The sequence below is a fragment of the Mustela nigripes genome, chromosome 4 (genome assembly GCF_022355385.1).
Source record: "Mustela nigripes isolate SB6536 chromosome 4, MUSNIG.SB6536, whole genome shotgun sequence".
In the NCBI taxonomy this organism is placed as follows: domain Eukaryota; kingdom Metazoa; phylum Chordata; class Mammalia; order Carnivora; family Mustelidae; genus Mustela; species Mustela nigripes.
In genome coordinates this window covers 172,591,115-172,613,348 of record NC_081560.1, presented here as the reverse complement: position 1 = coordinate 172,613,348, position 22,234 = coordinate 172,591,115, and the positions used below count along the sequence as shown (strand labels likewise).

At 48.2% G+C, this 22,234-nt stretch overlaps 1 protein-coding gene across 1 annotated transcript in view; it reads right to left on the bottom strand.

Moving 5' to 3' along the window:
* The window catches only part of MXI1 (MAX interactor 1, dimerization protein), an 81,764-nt gene extending 79,055 nt beyond the window's left edge, over positions 1–2,709 (bottom strand). Inside the window, exon 1 of the mRNA XM_059398542.1 lies at positions 2,197–2,709. Within this exon, the coding sequence (XP_059254525.1) occupies positions 2,197–2,458 (262 nt within the window). The 5' untranslated portion in view covers positions 2,459–2,709. The remainder of the gene's footprint in view (positions 1–2,196) is intronic.
* Between the last annotated feature and the right edge of the window lie 19,525 nt (positions 2,710–22,234).

Below are 22,234 nucleotides of genomic sequence, written 5' to 3'. Positions count from 1 at the left end.
CCCTCTCGGGGGGCTGCGGGGCTTGCAGCGCTGAGGCTCGGGAGAGGGACCGGGAGGAAGCCCCCTGGCTTCCTCGGCCACAGGAGCCCGGCTCGGCTGCCGCAGGCCCGCCCCGTGCGGGGTAGCCCGGCCCGGCGCGCCCGGCCCTCTGCTTACGTGACCGGTGGCCACGCCGGAGCCCCGGCACGGGGTAAACTAGGAGGTGGCGGCGGCCAGGGCGGCGGGGGACGCCGCGGGGGAGGCGGCCAGGGGGGGCGGAGGTCTCTGATTGTCTGCGGGTGCGGGGGGGGGGGGGGGGGGGGGGGGGCGGGGGGGGGCCCCGGCGGCCCCCCCGGACCCCCGGCCGGGGGGGGGGGGGGAGGACCAGGTTTGCCACACATTGCCAAGGTGCCCTCTTTGGGTGCACCCCCCGCCAGAGTCGGCACCATGGGACAGACTCCGGAGAACCCCGGACAGGGGTGAGGGGTAGCTAAAGAAATCGCGCCCCTCCCCCCTCCAACAAAAGCAAACACGCCAAACAAAACCACGTCTTCACCTAGCTCCCCACCAGCTCTGGCTTTTCAGAAACTACCCTCCTGACGAATGCCCCCCCACACACACCATGAATAATTGCAAACTGAGTCGGCTACGCAGCCAGCGATGCGCCTTTCTGGCAACCCTGGCACTCCGAGAAAACAGGAGAGAAGAGAAAGAAAAGAACACACACAACCGTCTCCCAACACAGATCCTTGTTTTTGCCTTCAGCCACTGCACAATTGCGCTGGCAACACACGGTTACTTCCACCCTGGAGGCCTGGGGTGTTGGTCAGCTGAGGTGTTTTTGTGTTTGATGACTGTTGTTGTTGTGTTTTGGGGCGGGGGGGTTTGCAAGATCTGACACGTTGCAATCGGACCATTTTCTCTCTCTCTTTCTCGTCTCATTGATCTTCCTACTTGTTCGGACAGATGAAACAGCCTGGTTTTCTCCAGTCCATGGGTTTATCTGCCTCGACCCCTTCCCCCAGCTCTTATTTGTGAGCAACGTGCTGGAGACGCCGCACACGCGTGCCCCCGTTAGGACGCTGAGTCGACTGCCTAGGAAGACTGGGGGACCCAGCAGGCAGGGACAAAAATGAAACAAACAAATACAAAAAGGAGGCCAGGCCCGGGTGGGGCTCCCAGCACATCCCCCCCCCCCAAACATTGCTCTCCACCTGAACCCAAGAGAAGGAGTGGGGGGGGGAGTGGGGGCGGGAGAACCGCAGAAATCGACAGGGCAGGCGCTTGCCTTCCTCGCCAGGCGCGCTCCCTCGTAAGTCGTCTCGCGGAAAATAAAGAAACCGCACACAACAGCCCACACCTTCTTCCCCAACTATTGTTTCCTGCGAGATCCCAAAGTTTCCTTTTAGCTGTGTCCCCCTCGCCAAGTTTCCCGGGCGCAGGACGGCGGGTCCGGGGCGAGCTGCTGGTGCTGCCTGGCCCAGCCGGCCTGTTTGGGGGAGGGGGGCGGCGGCACCCCAGGGCAACCGAGGTGCTGGGGGACTGTATCCGCGGACGCGATGGCCTGAGCCCTGCCGCGAGAGGGGAGGAAAAAAGCACCGTAGACAGGAGGGAGAAGCAGAACCGAGTCAGCCAGCTCAAGCCCACGCCGCGGAGGGCTGTTTGGTTGTTGTGGTGGTGGTTGTTGTTATTGTTGTCGTGTGTGTCTCTGTGTGTATGTGTGTGCGTGAGTGTGTGTGTGTGTGTGTGTGTGTGTGTGTGTTTTCTCGAACCGCGGAGCTCTGCCTACGATTTCCAACTTTCGGCTTCTAATCCCCACCCCACCCAGGAACGAGCGACAGAAAAACAACACTTGTCTGCCCGAGAAGGCTGGGGGGGGCGGTGGAGAAGGAAGAAAGGCGACCTCGAAGAGATGAGCCCTGGGCTCAGTTGTCAGCAAACAACACTCCCCCGCTTGCTCCCCGCGGTCCTCCCAGCCTCCGGGAGACGGACAGACGGACGCACCAACAGGCCCCCCCACCCCCCCTCGTCTTTGTTACATCTTTAGCAGCTTTGTGCGTGCGTGTCCTTTCTCCGGTGTCATCGGCTTTACAGCCGAGGGCTGGATGTGTGTGTTGGGGGGAGGGGGGCGCGGGCCGAGCAGGCGACAGGGGTCGCCCAAGTGGTTGAGGAAGAAAGAGCCGGGCGCCGAGGCGGAGCCGGGGCCCCTAAACTTACTTTTGTTTTCTTTCTCGATCTGCTCCAGGTAGCTGGCGGCCTCGAGCAGAATCTGCACGTTCTGCAGAAAAGTGTTGATGTGCTTCTCCATCGAGTTCTCGCTGGTGTTGAAAATGTCCGAGAAGGGGCACCTGAGCTTGGCCCCCGCGGGTTCCTCGGGCTGGGCCGGGGGCTGGGGCGCGGCCACGGCCGGGGGCGCGGCGGGGGCCAGCCCCGCGCCTTCACAGCGCGCTTCCTTGCGCGGCCGCCCGCGTTTGCCCATGGAGGAACCGGGGTCCGCGGAGCTGGTCCTCTTTTGGGGGCTGCGCTGCCCGGCCGAGCTCCGGTCCCCAGAGGAGACCCGGCTGGCTGGAGCGGAGGAGGCGCCGAGGCTAGGAGGCGACCTGACTTCCCGAGCCTCGGTGCGTTCAGTTGTGTGTGTGAGTGTGTGTGAGTGTGTGTCGGTCTCGCAGTGGGTCTGTGTGTATGGGAGATTGAATGAACCTACAGGACAGACGGAGGCGCTCTGGCGCCTGGGTCCTAGTGCGAGCCTGTCGCCATCGGACCGGTCAAAATAAAAGGTGGAGACAAGCGAGGCAGGGACCGCCCTCAGCCCGTCTCCGCACCTTCCCCGCCTCTCCCCAAATCTTACCTCAGAGTAGAGCGCTGTATTTCAACACGAATGGAAAAAATACTCGATGCCTCTAAGTGGACCTGCATAAAAACAAACTAGTAAGCTATTTTTTTCTTCACATAAAAATAAGACCTCGTAAAGGGTCCAGCACAATGCCTTGCACGTACTGAGTGGGTCCCCATTAAATAGTAGCTGCTAGGACTTTTTTTTTTTTTTTTTTAAATAAAAACCCAATCCAAAAAACCCCATCACATGTATCCTGAAGTTTCCTTCCCCCAATTCACACACCCCTGCACACAGACGGGAACAGGCATGTGTCTTCACCGGATCAAACGAAATCCCCAGGCCACCAAATCCCAGTTACAGATTTACTCACTCTTTCTTTCTCCCTTCAAATGCAAAGTTATTTTCCAGGAAGGGGGAGGAGATGTAAGCATCTCTCTCCACACTCCTCTTCCCAGCCTTGGTCCAGCTGTGCAAAGCTCACACTAGGGTGCCTCCGCACCTGGCACCCTTTTATTTGACAGAGCAGCAGAAATGGCAGCTTGGGACACGGCCCCCTCCCCACTGCCCACCCCAGCTGAATTCCGCCTTTTGGCTCTGAAGACTCCTACCCATTGACATTGTTGTTTTTACTGCTGCTATCACCTAGTCAGGATCTGCGGGGAAACAGGGATGCTTTCCAGGCTTGGGAGAGGTACAGTGGGAGTCAGAGGGATAACTGAAGCCCATTAGGGAGTGTCACAGAGAAAGGCTTCAAATTCAGCTCTGAAGCTCACAGGCTGTTCCCTGAAGCTTCAGGCAAGTTCCCTAACCACTCTTGGCCTATTTCCCCATCCATGAAACTCTGATAAGTTTCTTGTATTGATTAAATCATATCTGCACTAAGCACACTACCTGACCCATGGTAAGATCTTTTTCTTTCAATCCAGACCAGATAAAAACCTGGGTCCCCTACATGCATCTAAGGGGTGGGTGGGGTGGGGGACAAGCCACAGGAAACAAGGCTCTTCTGCACTGTTGGAAAACGTCTCTGCAACAAACCCATCTAAATATTGTCACCTTGCAAGGCCAACTGGAATTTTCCTTCAGGGGAACCATTTACATAGAAGACACATTAAATACTGCCCCCTGCAGTTGAGCAACCCAGCCATCATGCTCAGAAGCTGCTTCATACGCATTTGTCTGGAAAGACCCTTATTAGAAATGGAAACTTTTTTAAAAAGGAGAGAAAGCACATTTCTTTGTAAAACATTCATTATGTAAAACTTAGAGAACACATACCCTCATGGAACCTTTAAGAAAGTCTTGTCTACTTTCAGAATATAATAACCTGCTGCTGAGAGGAGCAATCAGTAATTGGCATTTTAAAGCCAAATGTATTCACGTTTCGAACCATAATATAATCCTACTACACATACTGTCTGTCCATTTTCGGTCCTGAGACAAATTTTGCATGGTTGATCTCTGCGTCCTTTAGCTAGGATTGAATAAAGGCTCCTAGGAGTTATGAAATAAAAGTTCACCTTCCATTATCAGAACAACTACTGACTTTTTGTTCCTGTTGGGACCACAACCTGAGTAACACATGTTTAAAAGCCTGTAAGTATAAGGACTTCAGGAAGGTATAGTCTCAAACAAGTTTTATCTAATGTCATCTTACAAAAACTAGCATTTGTATAAAACAGCCCCGATCTCCCTTGACCCAAGGGAAAAATGATAGTGAGACAGTGAACCAGCTAAGCCGGAAGAAAACCTGAGTTTTTCACCCCAGTGGGCACACCAAATGTGTACCTATGCAGTATTGTGCCCTACACATATGTCTATACACACTGGCCGGGAGAGGCACACCTCACCCATGAGTGCGGGGGGGGGGGGCAGGGCGGGGGGGGTGGAATAGGGTGTTTTGTAATTATTTATTTATCCCTTTTTCATCTCTCATAGGTCTGTGAGCTTCAGAAAGCCCAGTGGGAATCTTCAGGCTGGGCCACGGATCTGACCAAAGCCAAGATAAACAATGGCTTGAAGAAAATCGACAAAAAAGTGCTGATTTGCACTATTCCCACAGTCAGCCACAGCCCCCACCACCATTCCCATGGAAAACACCACTGCTGGTGCCAAATCAAGTTTCCCCCCCTTCATAGGGGCATTGTTTTTTGTTATTATGTGAGTTCTTAGCATCAGACAATGGCACCACAAGAGACACAGTGGAGGCAGGAGAAATGCCTTTTTGTTTCACTAAGTCTGTGCTATTGTGCCCCAGACTCTAGCCCACACATAGTACACTTGCATATATTCATTTTGGTAACATGTATGTGGAACGAGGAATGTGCCAAGCTAAAGCTCCAAGCCCCGTTCCTTGTTGGGTTTTGTTGGTTTTTTCCAGAGCCCATCAAGTGTTAAATCATGTCTGCCTCTTACTGCTCTCTCCCCCTTCCCACACCATCCCTCAATTAACAGTTCCTCTAATAAAGTTGGTGCCCGCAGAAAGAGTGGCTTTACAGGCGTAATTCCACAGGACAGCCATCCAGGACGCTGGCTTCCCAGCTCAGCTCCATTGCCCATTAGCTTTGCCTCCCAGGAGGAGGGAGTCAAGCCTTTCGCACCTCACTTTCTCCGGGGCTTTGACTCCGTAAAGAAACAGGCTGCTTTGGAAACTTGCTGGCAATTTTTGCAGAGAACAGGTAGTAGATGAGAAGGCAGCTGGCCTGAGGAAAATATGGCAACTCTCTGAAAGAAAAGCAGTGATTTTTTTCCAGTGCCAAGTGAGGCCAGCCAAGAGGCTCCCGGACGCCCAAGATAACCTGGAGGCCCATTCCATCAGGGTCCTGTTTTCCCAAACTTCTGTTTTTCTGCTTGGCCTCTCTGCCTGTTGGTCATATCCTTCCATCAACCTTGTTTGCATATTAAAGCAAGATCACTCTCACCTGCGTTTACCCCTCTTTCCCTCCATTCTACATGCTTCCATCAAAAGGGTTTGTTTTGCCTGTTAATTCTGTCTTCAGGTACATGGAGACCAGTTGATTACTGAGATACAAGGAGAGTGACCTCAGACCTCCCCATTCTGCATTTGGATGGGATTTTTGCTGTCCTGGACCATTTGGGCTCTCCCAGGCTTCTAAGCCCTGATCTTCCTCCTTATCCCATCTCCCTTCCCCAGCCTTTTTTGACTGAGTCCACCACTCCAACGTCTAGCTTGGAGCTTGCCAGCATGGCCAGGCCAGGTTCTTCTCCGCTCTTTGACCTGTGGTCTTTTACTCAGGCTTGACAAACACCATCTAGAGATCTTCTGTCCCCCGCATTGTCACTTGAGTCCTAATACCCCAGAGCTTTCCTACCCAAGATTTCCTGAGCCCCTTTTCCTTGGGAAAGGGATTGTCCATCAGTAAGCTGAGAGTTGGCTCTTCTTTCCCTGGGAGCCCTTATCTTGGTTGCACCTCCTAGGAGGGAGAAGTGGCTTCAAGGGAAGTCCAGGAATAGAGATTTAGGGACTGGTAAGACATGAGCACAATAGCAGGAACAAGGAGAGCAGTGTGGCTCTGCCTCTCCCACTGGCTCCTGGAACAGCCTTAAAAGTGCTGACCAGGCCTCCTCTGACCACTCCCCATGCCCCACCCCCACCCACACAGTCACCAGCGGGTGTAGACATGGACAGAGGATAAATAGTCTCCACCCTACATTGGAGCTCACCCGGGTGTCACCTGCTCCTGGGGCATTATCTCTGCTCTTCTGGACTCTGCCTCCCTTCTCCTGGACCTCTGAGGTTGCCAGGCTCTTCCTGTCTCAGCCACCTCCTGGGCTTCTCCTATGCAACACCCAGTACTTATAGGGTTCATTAGATTATGAGCTCATCAAGGGCAGGGAGCATGCCTTCCTTCCCTGACATCCCCAGCCCCTGGCACCCTCGCACAGCGTGTGTATGGCACAGAATGGGGGCTTGGGCCCTGAGGGTCAGGGTAATGAATGCACTCCTGCCTGGCTGGAACCTTGGTGCCTGTCCTTCCTGGCTTCCTTGCTCCAGCGTGGCAAGAGGAGGCATTTGACACTGTCTGCAAAACTATTCCTGAGTCACTCACATTAAAGTTTAAATATCAAAATGCTGTCTGTCCAGAAGCCAGAAACCCACTGAGCCACATGGTTGAGGTTCCCTTCCCCAGAAGTGCAGAGGCTCGGTCACTCTCTCCCCTGTTCTTACTGCTCTACGTATCTGGTAATAAGATGCTTCTGCTGGAATTTTTTCAAAAATCACCAGATGATGAAAGCAATGGCCTGAGACCAAAGTAGGAATAATACGGAGCTTCCCGCCACCACCACCACCACTACCCCCGCAACATACAAATTCTCATTGTAGGGTTTCTTCTAGCAGAAGGAGGTCCTTCAGGCCTCTCTTTTCTTTAACATCTCTGTATTACAAAAAATGCTTTCAGCAAAGATTCTAAATTCATGTATATTAAGGTACCAGTGACTGACACCAGCTTAGGATAGGATCATTACCAAAGGCTTTTGGAATTAAAAGATGGCGGCCAGTGCTTTAAGCTAAAGGAATGAAGTTCCAGTGGTGAAATATTAGGCATCAGGAGGTGGAAGGAGAAGGTAGTATTACGGCAGCAAAGGTTCCTCCTCCTGATTATTAGCTGTAAGTCACTCAACCTCTCAGAGCCTTGCGATTCTCACCTAGTGGAAAGAACAATGTTCTTCCCAAGTGGGAAGAACAATGTTGACCTCGTTGATGGGGTGCATACGAAGGAACTTTGGAAACTGTAAAGTGCTGTGCACATACCAGCATAGTATCAGGTGAAGAGAGTCCTGAAAGATCTTCAGGGGAGATAAAAACAATGACAAAAAGGTGGGGAAAGAGTTAGAAACCCAGAGTTTTGGGCCAGCTTTCCCACTGCACTGCTGGGTAACTCTGGATAAATATTTATAACTTTGGGCACAACAGCATCAGTGTTCTCACCTAGCTTGTTTTCTCTTTCTCCTTTCTCCATCTCTCCTGTGTGAGACCTGCAAGGTGCCCTCACTGTTTGCTGATCCAGAGCTTCTCGTGGGTTAAAAAGGTCAATGAGTCACAAATTGGTGTATTTATCAGGAATAATGGATACATGAGCACATACTCAACATATGGATTAATCCATTCCATCAGAAGACATAGCCCTCCACGTGTCGGGCTCGCTCTAGGCGCAGGGACACAGCAGTGAGCCAAGAGTCATACCCCCACCCTCATGGGACTTACCTCTCACACATGTATATACGTAGAAGAGAGAGGACCAGTTGTAAGCATACAGAGAGATAGATAGATAGTCCCATATGTGCACAGAGAACAGGCCTCTTTACTCCTGTGTCTTTCAGAAAATGAAATGTGAACCTTAAGTTGGAGCCAGAATATGGGATTCCTCCAGAGAACTGTGACATCCTTTTACACATCACAGAAATAATCATAAACAAGAGTGAGGAAGGGTTTGCCTTCTTGTTTCCTGTTCTCTCTTCTTGCTTGCATTGGAAATTATTTTTTGTTTGCACGCAACTGGCCCTTTGCGTGTTTCCACAGTAATAAGTAAGGAATACTACATTATGTATCGGAATAGTTAATTAAAAAAAATTTATGTCACCCTATTTCAGGGAGTCCTGAAGGTCTCACAGGTATGTGTGGTCTGCCAAAGATTCACGTCAAAACAACTGTCTAAAATTATAACCTACCTGGAGAAGTCAGAAATGTAATCAGAGGCTATTTCCATATAACTACACCCTGAAAACACCCATCCCAGACAGGCCGGCACAGGAGAATAACATGTTGGTATACAGTTGCAAGAATCTGTCTTGGACTTTTGATACTTAATCGCATCATTGTTAAAGTTGAATTGAGTAGAACCTCCCTAGTGCCGAGGGCGCCGAGGCAAGAACTGGGAAATTCTCTCTTCATTTCCTGGTCACTTTTCAAAGTCTGGGTAGAACTGGGCACTAGCAAATCTTAGACTGAATTGATGTTAAGGAAAATGTTTTCTCATCTGGTTCGTTTTAATTTTACAACCTTTGGGTGTGGGTGCTTTTGAGTTTATTATACAAACACGTGATGGGGTCCCATGTTATTTTAGGGATACTGCGGGAATGAGAGCTTGTATTTGTAGAATGCTTATGATAGCCCAGGCCCTAGTCTCCAACCACACCTTTATTTCATCTTTGTAATCATTCCATGAGTGATTATCCTCACCCCCATTTGACAGATGAAGAAATGATGACTGAGATAAAAGAGGTGACTTGCCCCAGAGGACACAGCTAGCATGTGGCAGAGGTGGGCACGCCATCGTCTCCAGCCTGGCACAGCGGAACATTCCTTCTTCCTGTTTCTATCTCACTTACATTTGGTTGTGCACGTTTGTCGGGTGGTAGTTTATGTGGTCTTGCTAATTGGGTTGATGTGCATAGCAAGGGTGTTTATTCCAAATCCTTATTCGATTATACACTGAAAATTTCTCCAGTAAAGGACACTTGGATTCTCCCTCCCCAGGCTGTGAGTTTTTCCAGAGCTTCCACAGCATTTCCAGCAGTGCCTAAAAATGCCATGCGCCCAAGAGTGTGCAGTGGACATTGACAACTAGGAGCTAACACGCAGGACCCGCTCAGGGAGTAGGAAGAAGCTTCAGTGTAATTCATCAGACATCACCAATCTCCCCCAGGCTAGCCTCTCATGGTCTATCCTCGATTTTACACAATTCACTCTGATGCTGAGTTAGAGGACAGAGAAGAGGTGCTGAGAAACCACATGTATTTGCTGCCGGGGCCAAAGGCTGTGAAGCACACCTTTTCTGAAAGGCAGCACACAGTCCATTTAGAAGGATTGTTGGTTCCATAGGACAGAGGTTTTCAGCCAGTGGCTCTGCCTTAAAACAACCTAGGAATAGGACCATCAGATTTATCAAATGCAAATGCAAGATACCCAGTTAGATTTGAATTTCAGATGAACAAGGAGCAATGTTAGTGTAAGTATGACCCTTGCAATGTTTGGGACATACTTAAACTAAAAGGTTATTTGTTGTTCATCTGAAATTCAAATGTAAATGGTCATTCTGTATTTTGCTGGCAACTTTAATTGGGGGGAGATTAAGGACAATTAAGTTAGAATCTCTGGAAATGGGGTTCAGATACTCCTAGTTTTAAATGCTATGTGCAGCTATGTTTGAGAATTACTGCCAGAGGGCACCTAAAATCTTGAAGGGCAATGGAGGGGAAATTGAGCTTGGCTCCGGGTGGGCAACCCTTGTGCAGGAGGTGATGGAGATAAAACAAGCATGGAACAAGCCTTATCTGCCCAAGGTTCTGCCTTCCTAGGGCTCAGCTGGGCCCTATCGCAGCCACCATGCCAGACAAGCTCAGCACGGAGCTGACAGGGCTGCCAGTTTCGTGTCCTGGGGCCACACCGAGGGGTTCGCCACCATCTCCAGGGAGCTTGGCCCCCTCGAGAGGCACCATTCCTCCCTTGTCCCCTCCATCCCCAAACAGCTAAGTTAGCACCAATCAGATTTCATTTCCTTTGCGTATCTAAGTTAATCAGGCACCCAAATCTCTACTGTGACTCGGAGAACTCAGAGGGCCGTCTGCTTTGAGAAATGATACAGCGCAAGAGTTAAAACCTTGGGGTTTGGAGCCAGGCAGAGATGGGTTCCAATTCTCCTTCTGCCATTTATTTAGGTATATATAAGCTTGGGCAAGTTTATAACCTCTCTGAACCTCAGGTTTTCATCTACAAAATGGGAATGATGACTGTACTTAGCTCACAAGGTGATTGTGAGGCTCCTGTGGGATGATGGCCACGGAGAGCTTAGCTCGGGGCCCAGCACTCATGAGGCCTTCAGTAAGTAGCTGTCATTATGATTTCATTGCTGCTGCCTTCCCCAGATGCCCTCTGCCGCAAAAAGAGATAATGGGGGTGGGGCAGCATTGCAAACCGGATCTCAGAGCCTGGGCTCCCGACCCTCTTGATCTCACCTTTCTCTCTGAGCCCTTGACCAAGCCTTGTAAGATAGGATTACTCATAGTATAAAGGAAAGGGCTAAATTCCTGTTGTGATTTTATCACTAACTGGTCATGATCTTAGGCAGGTCCTTGCACTTCTCCAGGCTAAGTTTCTTCACCTCTATGATGGATATAGGGCAGGTGGTCACTTCTATTCATAATATTCTGTGATCAGCTCCCTTGTACAAATTCTGGCCTTCGCTCCACAGACACTCAGAGAATTAAGATTCTTTTTCTGTCTGTTCCCAGGATTCTAAAGGGGAACAACCGTGTTCATTCAGGGTGGAGAGCTTTGAGACTTGTGGGTTTCCTGCCCTCTCCTTAGGTATGTATATACTTCTCTTTTGCTAAAAAGTACAACATACTCGCTCCTTTAAGTTTTGTTTTCCCTTCGAAGAATGGAGGGAAATTTTACCTTCACTCTCTCTTGGGTCCTTCTTCAAGGTAACCAACACTGACCATTGCCGTAGTCCCTGGGTGCAAATGGAATTGCAAATGGGCTATTTTGAGGGTGTCATTCAAAAGCCGAAGGCCTCCAGCCTCAAACTGGGACGCCCTTGATGCACCTGTTCTTTTTCTCTAAGGTATTCCTTTCCTAATCTTTTCCAAATTTTACCTGCCATTGAGAGTCCACTGCTGTTGTCATTTTTGAAGGAGAAACCTGTTTTTCAAGTGATAATTGCATTGACCATCTGTCTCAATTAGCCATTCCGCCCCCCATCTTTCTCCAAACCCCTAAATGACTGAAATAATAGTGCAATTAAAAAAATCTAATTGCAACAGATAGCTTTTTGTCCATGTGTGATCAATATAAGGATGGACCTAAGAGCAACTAGATAACAGTACAAAAATCTTTGGCTTCCAGAAGTTTTCTTGCCACAGGGCTCAGAGCTAGAGAAAGAGCTGGCTCTCACCTACAGTGAAGAAAATCATTTTATTAGTGTGGATCCCAAGGAGGGGCTGTACTGTTTTTTTTTTTTTTTTACAAGAGGACATAAGTGGTTCAAGTCATGTTGCTGGATATTCTGAGAGCATGCCCATTTCCATTAGGGCTTGAAATAAAGTCCTAATCAAAGTGGTCATGAACTCCTTTTGAAGCTACACAGGAAATCTCTGGGAAACACAGTTAAAAAGACTCTAGTTCAAAGGAAACTCCTCCTTTATTAATAATATTCAGAGATTTGTTCCTAATTTGGTTTTTGTGACTTGCTATGCAGAAGGAAACAAAATGGGAATTTGGTCAATACCTCTGGGAAATCAAACCCAAATGATTGGGGGAAGGGGTTGCAGATAATTAATTCTGGGGGACACCACCAGCCACCAGGGTTTTGCTGCTAAAGCAAAACCCAACAGCTAGTCATGTTGGTATTTTTAGGACTGCCATCCTGGGCATAGAACTATCTCCACTTCCCCCCTTTGAACTATTAAGATGTAACATCCTTTGATGGGGTTAATTTTACTGTGATAACAGATTTACCTAGAGAGGATCCTTACATAATTTAGGCCTGATTATCTCTCTGGAAAGATGAACTCAAAACATCTCATGGAGGGATACCTGGGTGGCTCAGTTGCTTAAACATCTGCCTTCGGCTCAGGTCAGGACGTTGGGGTCCTGGGATCAAGCCCCACATAAGGATTTCTGCTCAGCGGGGAGTCTGCCTCTCCCTCTCCCTCTCTCGCTTTCTCTCAAATAAATAAATCTTTTTTTTTTTTTTTAATTTAAAGAAGATGACTCTTTGAGGCAGAAAGAGAAAGGCAGAATGACTAGGGATCTCAGAATTCAGGGAACAACACCGTGGTGAGCTCTCGGGTTTTATTTTTGCCTTATTTATCTCTGTCTTGCAGCTGAAGAAACCGGCAACCTGGAAACACCAAGTGCACACGGAAAAAGGCCAGACAAAAGGACCAGAAAAGGGACAGCCTGGCATGACAAAAACTTTTTTAATTTTTTTTTAAAGATTTATTTATTTGACAGAGATAGATCACAAGTAGACAGAGAGGCAGGCAGAGAGAGAGGAAGGGAAGCAGGCTCCCCGCCAAGCAGAGAGCCCGATGTGGGACTCGATCCCAGGACCCTGAGATCATGACCTGAGCCGAAGGCAGCGGCTTAACCCACTGAGCCACCCAGGCGCCCCGACAAAAACTTTTAGATAATAACCACTCCACCTCAGCCAGTCACCACAATAAAACTGTAACCCACCCCACATATACAAGTCAAGGCCAAATGGGGAGAATTGATGTTTAACCCGGCCAGGTTATAAAAAGGCTCCCCAAAGCTCCTGCTGGAATGATGTCAGAGAAGGCAGAATATGGATCTGAGAACACCAAGAGTACAAGCAACAAAAGTAACGAAAAACAATTAGAATTTGTCAAACTAAAAAGCTTCTGTACTACACAGGAAAAGAAAAAATCAACAAAATGAGAAGGCAACCCATGGAATGGGAAAAATATTTGCGAATCATATACCTGATAAGGGGTTAATATCCAAAACAAATGAGGAACTCATACAAATTAAAAGCAACCCTCCCCAAAGGGTCCAATTAAAAATGTGCAAAAGGGGGCGCCTGGGTGGCTCAGTGGGTTAAAGCCTCTGCCTTTGGCTTGGGTCATGATCCCAGGGTCCTGGAATCGAGCCCTGCATTGGGCTCTCTGCTCAGCAGCGAGCCTGCTTCCCCCCGCCATGGCTGCCTCTCTGCCTACCTGTAATCTCGGTCTGTCAAACAAACAAATAAATAAAAAAAATCTTTGAAAGGAAAAAAAAATGCGCAAAATATCTGAATAGATATTTTTCTAAAGAAGATACACAAATGGCCAGCAGGTACATGAAAAGGTGCTCAAGGTCATTCATCATCAGGGAAATGCAAACCCAAACCATATGGGATATCACCTCACACCTAGAATGGCTAAAATCCACAACACAAGAAAACAAGTGCTGGTAAGGTTGTGGAGAAGAGGGAAGGGCCCAGAGGAAAGTTCTATCCTGTCGGTGGGAACAGAAACTGATGCAACCACTAGAGAAAGCAGTATAGAAGGTTCCTCAAGTAACTAAACTTAGACTTACCTTCTGATCCAGCAATCTCACTTCTGGGCACATATCCAGAGCAAATGAAATTACTATATCAAGGAGATGTCTGTATCTCCATGTTCATTGCAGCCTTATTTACAATAGCCAAAATATGGAAACACCCTAAGTGTCCATCCACAGATGGATGGATCAAGGAAGCATGATATAGAGATGCCTGGGTGACTCAGTGGGTTAAGCTTCTGCCTTCAGCTCAGGTCAAGATCTCAATGTCCTAGGATCAAGCCTCGCATCATGCTGTCTGCTCAGCAGGGAGCCTGCTTCCCCCTCTTTCTGCCTGCGTCTCTGCCTACTTGTGATCTCTCTCTCTGTCAAATAAATAAATAAAAATTTTAAAAAAAGAAAGCATGGTATATATGCATATAAATGGAATAGTATTTAGCCATAAAAAAGGAGTTCTCACCATCTGTGGATGAAACTTAATTGGAGGATATTATACTAAGTGAAATCAGTGAGACAAAGAAAGACAAACACCTGATTATCTCACTTATATGTAGGATATAAACAACAACAAAACAACTGAACCCTTGGAAACCAAGAGCAGATTGGTGCTTGCCAGGGTGGACACCAGGGGCGTATGGGAGATGGGGGAAGGGGTTCTAATGGTACAAGTTTCCAAGGGGAGTTAAGCTCTGGGGATCTAAGATAGAGCCCAATGACTGTATTCAATCATACTCTGTTGTATACTTGAAAGTTGCTAAGACAGTAGATCTTAGAAGTACAACACACACATACAAGGTGTAAGGTGACGGTGTGTTAACTAATATTATTCCCTTTTCTTTATTAAAGATTTTATTTATTTATTTATTTGACAGAGAGAGATCACAAGTAGCCAGAGAGGCAGGCAGAGAGAGAGAGAGAGGAGGAAGCAGGCTCCCTGCTGAGCAGAGAGCTCAATGCGGGACTCGATCCCAGGACCCTGAGATCATGACCTGAGCCGAAGGCAGCGGCTTAACCCACTGAGCCACCCAGGCACCCAACTAATATTATTCTGAAAAATATATATATATATGTATATATATATATATCTCAAACCATCACATTGTATACCTTAAATTTACACAATGTTGTCTATCAATTATATCTCAATAAACCCGGGGGAAGGGGAAAGACTCACTCTATGAATTCATAAACACGTGTATATTTGCAAGATGTTACCAGGCAGCAGTTCTCTTTTCTGAATCTTATCCTGTTCCTTGGGTTGACGTTGTCTCTTCCATGTGTCCTGGGAGAGCTTGCCAGCACACAGCAGTGTCTGTGCAGAAGTGAAGTCTAGCATGTGTCCACACGGTTGCCCTGAGGAGTCATGACTATAGATACCAGGGCCTGGTGATCGGGGGCATGTATCCCGGGGAGTTCCGGCAGAGATCACGGCCATTGTCCCTGAGAGTGTGGAGCTGGTTCTGAAGCAACTGGGTGTTTGCTCTGCTGTTCTGTCAACTGTCCTCTCCCTCCGGCTCTCGCGGTCCTCCAGCCACCTCGCCTGGATTTCCTTCAGTCTTTTTTTTTTTTTTTAATAACTTAAAAATTTTTTAAGTAAGTGAATAATCACCACAGAAATACAAGGAAGAAAAAAATAAAATAATAAAAATGACCCGCGTCCCGGCTGCTCCAGAGGACATTTTGGTTGATAAATACACACAAACAAGCCTACTTTCCCCACTTCAGGCCCTTAATTTGTGCTACCTTCCCCCCTTGGGTAAAGTCAAAATATGTTAAGTGAAAAGCTTTGTTACCCTAATCCAGAAACATTCTGTATAAGGCCCTGTATTACATATATCTCCAGCAGTTTTCCCTAAAAAAGTGTTCTCCCTAGCTATGTTATATATATGAATGCATTTTTATATATTTATATTTATATGTATTTGTTAACCAAAAATGAGGTCATTCTGTACAGGCTGTTTTGTAACCTCTTTTTTTTTCACTCAATAATGAATCATGAACATCTTTCCAGGTCAATAAATATGCTCTTACAATATTTTAATGGCTGCACAATATTCTATTGTATGACTGTACCATAATTTATTTACCCAGGCTCCCCAATGGTAGACATTTAAATTGTTTCCAAATATTTTTTGCTGCTGTAAACAATGTTACAATAAACATCCTGTAGCAAAAATCTTTGCGCCAAGTCCTTAATTATTTCCTTAGGATACGTTCCTGGAAGGGAATCGCCGGGTATACATTTGCACATTTTTAAGGTTATAAAAAGGTTTTGTCAAATTGCCCTGCAGTTAATTTGCTCGCAGTGGTTGTATATGAAAATGTCCCGCCCCCTCTCCCCCCGATAGGTGCTGGGCCCCCATAATTCAGGTGCCATTCGAATTCTCAAGGAGCTGCCTCCTAATTCCTCATTAGCTCTTAACTGATGCGGAAGGCGTTTAGGCTGACGACCCATGTTTGGACCCTTCTCACGGCCATTTGCACTTGGGATGTGGGGGTCCGAGGAGGGTAATGTGGGTGCTGCGGCCTCTGTTAAAGATCACACCTCTGTGACATTGGCAGCTGGTAGAGATCCAGGGAGGTATCTTGGGGGCCCCCTCCCAATCCTGCGCACCACACTGGAAGGCGGCTTGCCAGGAGCACTCCTCTCCCGGACCCCTTTTGGGGAGGAGTGATTCCATTTGGAACAGCCAAGCCTGAGTCTCTTGAGTGACCACCCCCCGGGACAGACCCCCCGCCCCATACCATCTCGTCTCAGACATCCCGTTTCGCCAGCTTCAGGGGCAGCCCCTGATTCTGGGTCATTTCCAGTTTCACGTTCCACTCAGGAGGCCCCACACTTGCCATCCTCACTCTCGCGGGGCTCTCCTCAAGGGGGCACAGCAAGAAAGCACACATTCCATGTCACCGGCTCTCTGGCTGGGCCACCTCAGAACCCCACATGGAGAAGACGTTGATATTGAAACCAGGGAAATGGGCGGCGTGGGTCTCGCTCTCCAGCAGGGCAGCTGGAATGTGCAGTAAATCCTCCTTCCTGTCTCTCTGTTTCGTCCAGTCTGGGGACAGGAAGAGGGATGTCCTGTTCCCTGGCTCTTCCAACCTCACAGGACTGGACCAGAGAATGTCTGATGAGAAAGGGAAATTTGTGCCCTCAGGACACACTTACCTTGTGTTTTGTTAATAGCCCCTACTGTGTGCCAGATCCGGACCACCCTGGGCCAGGCACAGACTGCTGGATGGGTATCCGCTCACTTCCTCTTAGCCGTGATTCTATCAGGTAAGGACTAGCCTTACCCCCATTTTACTGGTAAGTAAACTAAGGCACACAGAGGTCGAGAAATCACCAGAGTTCGCAGGTGGAGAGAGACATGGTAACCTGACGTAGGTGGTCTGACCCCACAGCCTCATGACCCCAGAGCCCACGTTCCAGCCGTTTCGTGGAACTGCTCGTATCATGATCACAGTGGCACGAACCCCAGTTCACCTGAGCAGATACGCGTGGTGTCAGGCACCAGGCTGAGAACCTGAAATGCGGTCCTGCCAGACCCTCTCCACTCCTGGTGATGTGGGCACAACAGTCACTAGTTTACAGATGAGTAAACTGAGGTCCTGAAACAGATCAGATGGCTTGTCCCAGGGCCAGGAGAACCTTGACCATAATCGCTCACACATCGCTTCTCCAGCGGCCCGCAAAGCCCTGCTCAGCGGTGACAGTGGGACGCCAGGACAGCATCTGTGTACTCGCTCCCCAGGACCCCTGGCAAACAACACCCCTCCCACTGCTCCCTGGCTTATCTCCTAATTAAGCATTTTGTCAGGGCAAGTGGCTTTTTGTCCTCAAAACAGAACTCCTCTTTCCTACAGAAGAAAGCAATTTCCTCCATGTCAAAGTTGCCAATATCTTTTCATTGTTGTTTCCGGGAGTAGGGGTCTGGGTGACACATCCAACAATGTGGCTTGTGGCAGCGCCCAGGGCCCTCCTACCCCCTCCAGCCTTCCTGAGGGCTCTGGGCTTATCTTCAGGTACAGCATTATCAGTTTGCAAAGCCAGCAGCCTTTCTTAATTTCCAGAAAAGAAAAGGGAGAGCTTTTCAGCCAGGACTTGCTTTGGGATGGCGGGTCCAAACCTGGGTTGCAGCAGCCTTCACCGACTCCTAGAACTTTGCTTCTGCCAGAATTTGTGTTCTGAGACCAGCTATGGCCTCAGAGTGTTGGGGTCCTGTTTTTAATCTAAAAATTATATATTTTTACACATAAACACATTGGAAGTGATACAGAAATAAGTCATGTAAAAAGTACAATCCTCATATATCCCATCACGCCCCTTCAGATCACTCACCACAATCCTTCCAGATTGTTCTTCTTTGGAAGAACACAAATATTTCTGCATCATCTTTGGAAACATAAACATATGGACTTTGGTGGGTATATATTTTTTTATGCATAAAAACATATGGTATAAATTGTAATTTTTTCTACACAAAAATATACCTTGGCATTCTTTTCAATAACTAAATAGTATTCAAAAGTATGAATGTGATATTCCCCCCTCTTTATTTATTTATTTATTTTAATTATTTGGGGGGAGTGGGAGGGGCAGAGGGAGGGAGAGAATCCCAAGCAGGCCTCATGCCCAGTGCAGAGACTGACTCGCGGCTCAATGTGAGGATCACAAGACCATGACCTGAGCTGAAATCAAGAGGTAGACACCTGGGCCCCTGGGTGGCTCAGTAGGTTAAGCCTCTGCCTTTGGCTCAGGTCATGATCTCAGGGTCCTGGGATCAAGCCCTGCATCAGGCTCTCTGCTCAGTAGGGGGCCTGCTTCCTCCTCTTTCTCTGCCTGCCTCTCTGCCTACTTGTGATCTCTGTCTGTCAAATAAATAAATAAACTCTTAAAAAAAAAAAAAAAGAGGTAGACACCTAACCAGCCTAAGCCACCAGGTGCCCCTCCCCTTCTCTATCTATTACAATGGTTTTTAAAAACAATTTCAGAGCGGGGAGGGGCAAAGGGAGAGAGACAATCTTCAACAGGCCCCATGCCCAAAACAGGGCTTGATCTCACGATCACAGCCCTGAGAGATCATGACCTGAACTGAAATCAAGAATTTGGGTGCTTAACCAACTGAGTCACCCAGGTGCCCTAAAATGGTTTTGTGTTTATTTCTGAAAGAGAATATATACACAGAAAATGGGCACCTGGGTGTTTCAGTCACTTGGGCGTCTGCCTTCAGCTCAGGTCATGATCCCAAGGGCCTGGAATTGAGCCCTGTGTCAGGCTTCCTGCTCAGAGGGGAATCTGCTTCTCCCTCTCCCTGTGCTACTTCCCCTGTGCTCGCTCTCGCTCTCTCCCTCTCTGTCAAATGGATAAATAAAATCTAATAAAAAAATTTTAAAAAATAAATGTCATAGAAAATGCCAAACAGTACAAAGGGGTATATATATTGTATCTGTTTTGTTCACTGGTATAACCCCAGTGCCTTAAATAGTGCCTGACACCTAGTGACCCAGTAAGCAAAGGATATCTCTTTCCCACTCTTAGAGACCACCACCCGTCACCAGATTCCCTGTGTATCCTTCTGGATATATTCTATGCACGCACAAGCATGTCTGTGACTTGAATTCAGCTCCTCACCGCCTCTTCCTTCCCTCTCCTATGTCCATGTAAGTTTGCAGAGGGCAAAGCTTTGAGGGAGACAGAAAAATCCACTTGAGTGCTGGTCATCCCACAAGCAGTAAGACTGGGTGGAAAGAATCATGGCTTTGGCATAAGGAGACGTGGACTGGATGCCAGCCTCCAGGACTAGTTTCATGGTTGCCTTCTAGGCGGAGTGGGGGACAATCACAGACACCACACAGGGTCATTCTGCAGAAACTGTGAAGCAGCGTGGGGGAAAGCCAGGGACACATGGTCAGGGCACCAGCAGTTGGAACAGGTGATGGGTAACTGTGCAAGCTGCTCTGTGTACCGTCCTGGCGGGGAGGATGCCAGCTTTTCCAGAAAGTAGGGCAGACGTCTAAGTAAGTAAAAACTTACTTTTCTGAAACCAGATGAGACTTTAGAGCAATCGAGTTTCAAACCATGGTTTACGGATATTCATCGAACGAGAATATATTTCAGGAGTTACCAGGTGCTAGGCATCGTGCTAGAGGCCTGAGATACAAAGAAAGGAAAGTTTAGGTATGAGGATCCTCCATTCGATTAGAGGAGAAAGACACAGCCATTCAACATATATTTGTTGAAAGCCTACTTAGACGTGAAGGGTTCATCACTAAACAAAACGGGCAGAAATACACAGACTCTACCTCAAGGGCTCAAATAAAGGGAGACAGGTACCTAGCAGCTGGGACAGCTAGATCAGCCAGAAACCACTACACACCGAGATGACCCCTGAGATCAGTCTCGAAGGACCAGGAGGAGTTCACAGGCAGCCACATGGGGAAGAGCATTTGAGTCTGAGGGAACAGCCCTTGCAAAAGCACAGAGGTGTGAAAGAGAATAGTGTTCTTGAAGGAAGTCTGAGCAGCTGAGGGCCGAGAGGCTGGTGGGGCGGGAAGGGGGAGTCACCAGGAGACGTGACTGGCAACGTCGGTCAGGAAAACGTGATGAAAGGCCTTGTATTAGTTTCCTACTGCAGTTGCAACAGATTACTACAAACTTAGCAGCTTGAAGCAACCCACATTTATTATCTTCCAGGTCTGGAGGTCAGAAATGATCTTACTAGGCTAAATCAAGGTGCCCAAAGAGCTATGTTCTTTCTGGGGGCTTTAGGGCAAGCTCCTTTCCTTTGCCTTTTACAGCTTCCAGAGGCTGCCTACGTTTCTTGGTCTATCTGTAGTCCCTGTTCTCCATCTTCAGAGCGAGCAGCAGCATGCTGTCTTCAATCTGCTCCCCCTTTCCATCTTTTTCACCTATGAGGACCCTTGAGGTTACACTGGGCCCACCTGGCTAATGCAGGGGGACTCCCTATCTCAGGATCCCTAGTTTAGTCACATCGGAAAGGAGACGTAGAGGTAATTCATTCACAGGTCCCAGGGATTAGGGGGCAGACATTTTAGGATGTAGCCTTATTCTGCCCAAGGGGAGCTGGTCTTGTGAGCAGCGGGGAGGGCAGGGCTGGGTCAGGAGAGCCTAAGGATAGGAAACCCCTCAGGAGGCTGATTTAACGGTCCAGGACGGAGAAGAGGATGTTCAAATGGAAGCAGCTGGTTTTGCAGATGGAGCAGACAAGTGGACTGGAGGGAGGTGGAGACCTGGAGAAAGACCTTTCTAGAAGTCTAGCGCAGAACAGAAAAGGAAAGCAGAGCTGAGGGGAGATGTTTCTTATTTGCTTATTGGTTGATTTTGTTTTATCTTTTTATAATAAAATAGAGGACATTCGTGTGATTTTTGGCTGAGGGGATGAGACAATGGACGAAAAGGGAGAGCTTGGAGAATTTAAGATCGAACCAAGACTATGAAGTCTTTAACTTAAAAAACTCGTGTTTGCGGAGTCTCTCAGCTAGAAAACCTCCTTTGTTCACTTTTATTCTGCCCCAGACTTCGGGCTCTGTAACAAATCCAGCAGAGGGTATTTCTAAAGAACATTACCCCAGTGTCAGGTTCAGAAAAGGCAAGTTCTTCCTGTATATATTATTTCAAATCTTTTTGTCTTGGTTTCTTCAGAAACGTATGAGGTAAAACTAGCTGAAGCCCTCCGGCTCCGGGGCTATGAAGACGTCAGAGCTTGGTGACCAAGTTACTGAATGAAACCACCTCAGACACATTTCAGATTGGTGGGAAGGATTCTGGAATCAGAACTGGAGACCCGGGTTCAGGTCTCCGCTCCACACACACACACACACCTTTGTGACCTTGGACAGATCCCTTATTCTTGTAGTCTTGGCTTCCTCTCTGTGAAACAAGAATAATTATAATACCTGCCTGCTGACTTCACAGTGCTGTTGTGAGAGAATCAGTTGTAAGTCCACAAAGAGCTCTGTAATTGGGAAAGCACCACACTATTATGGGCACTCTTATTTTTTCATGCCCAGACACCACTTCTGTTTTTTTTTTTCCTGAATATCACACTCTATTCCATCTGTAAGTGGGGAAAGGCGCTTTGGGTCAACCAGGTAAGTCTCACCTAGCCACAGCGGGGGTGGGGGGTGGGAGAAGGTCACCCCAGTTGCTCCCCATCTCCTTCCTCAGAAAGGCCCAGGTGCTCCTGCACCACCCTCCGGGGCTCTCTGCCCTCGGGGGTCTAACCATCCAGTGGGGGCAGAGGCCAAGACAAGGGACAACTCCCATGGAGTGTGCTAAGTGCCACAGATGTCATCTGAATCTGTAGAGAGCAGATCTCTCCAGAAGAGGAATCTGAGGACTGGTGGTCGGGGTTGGCTTTTTAGGGAGG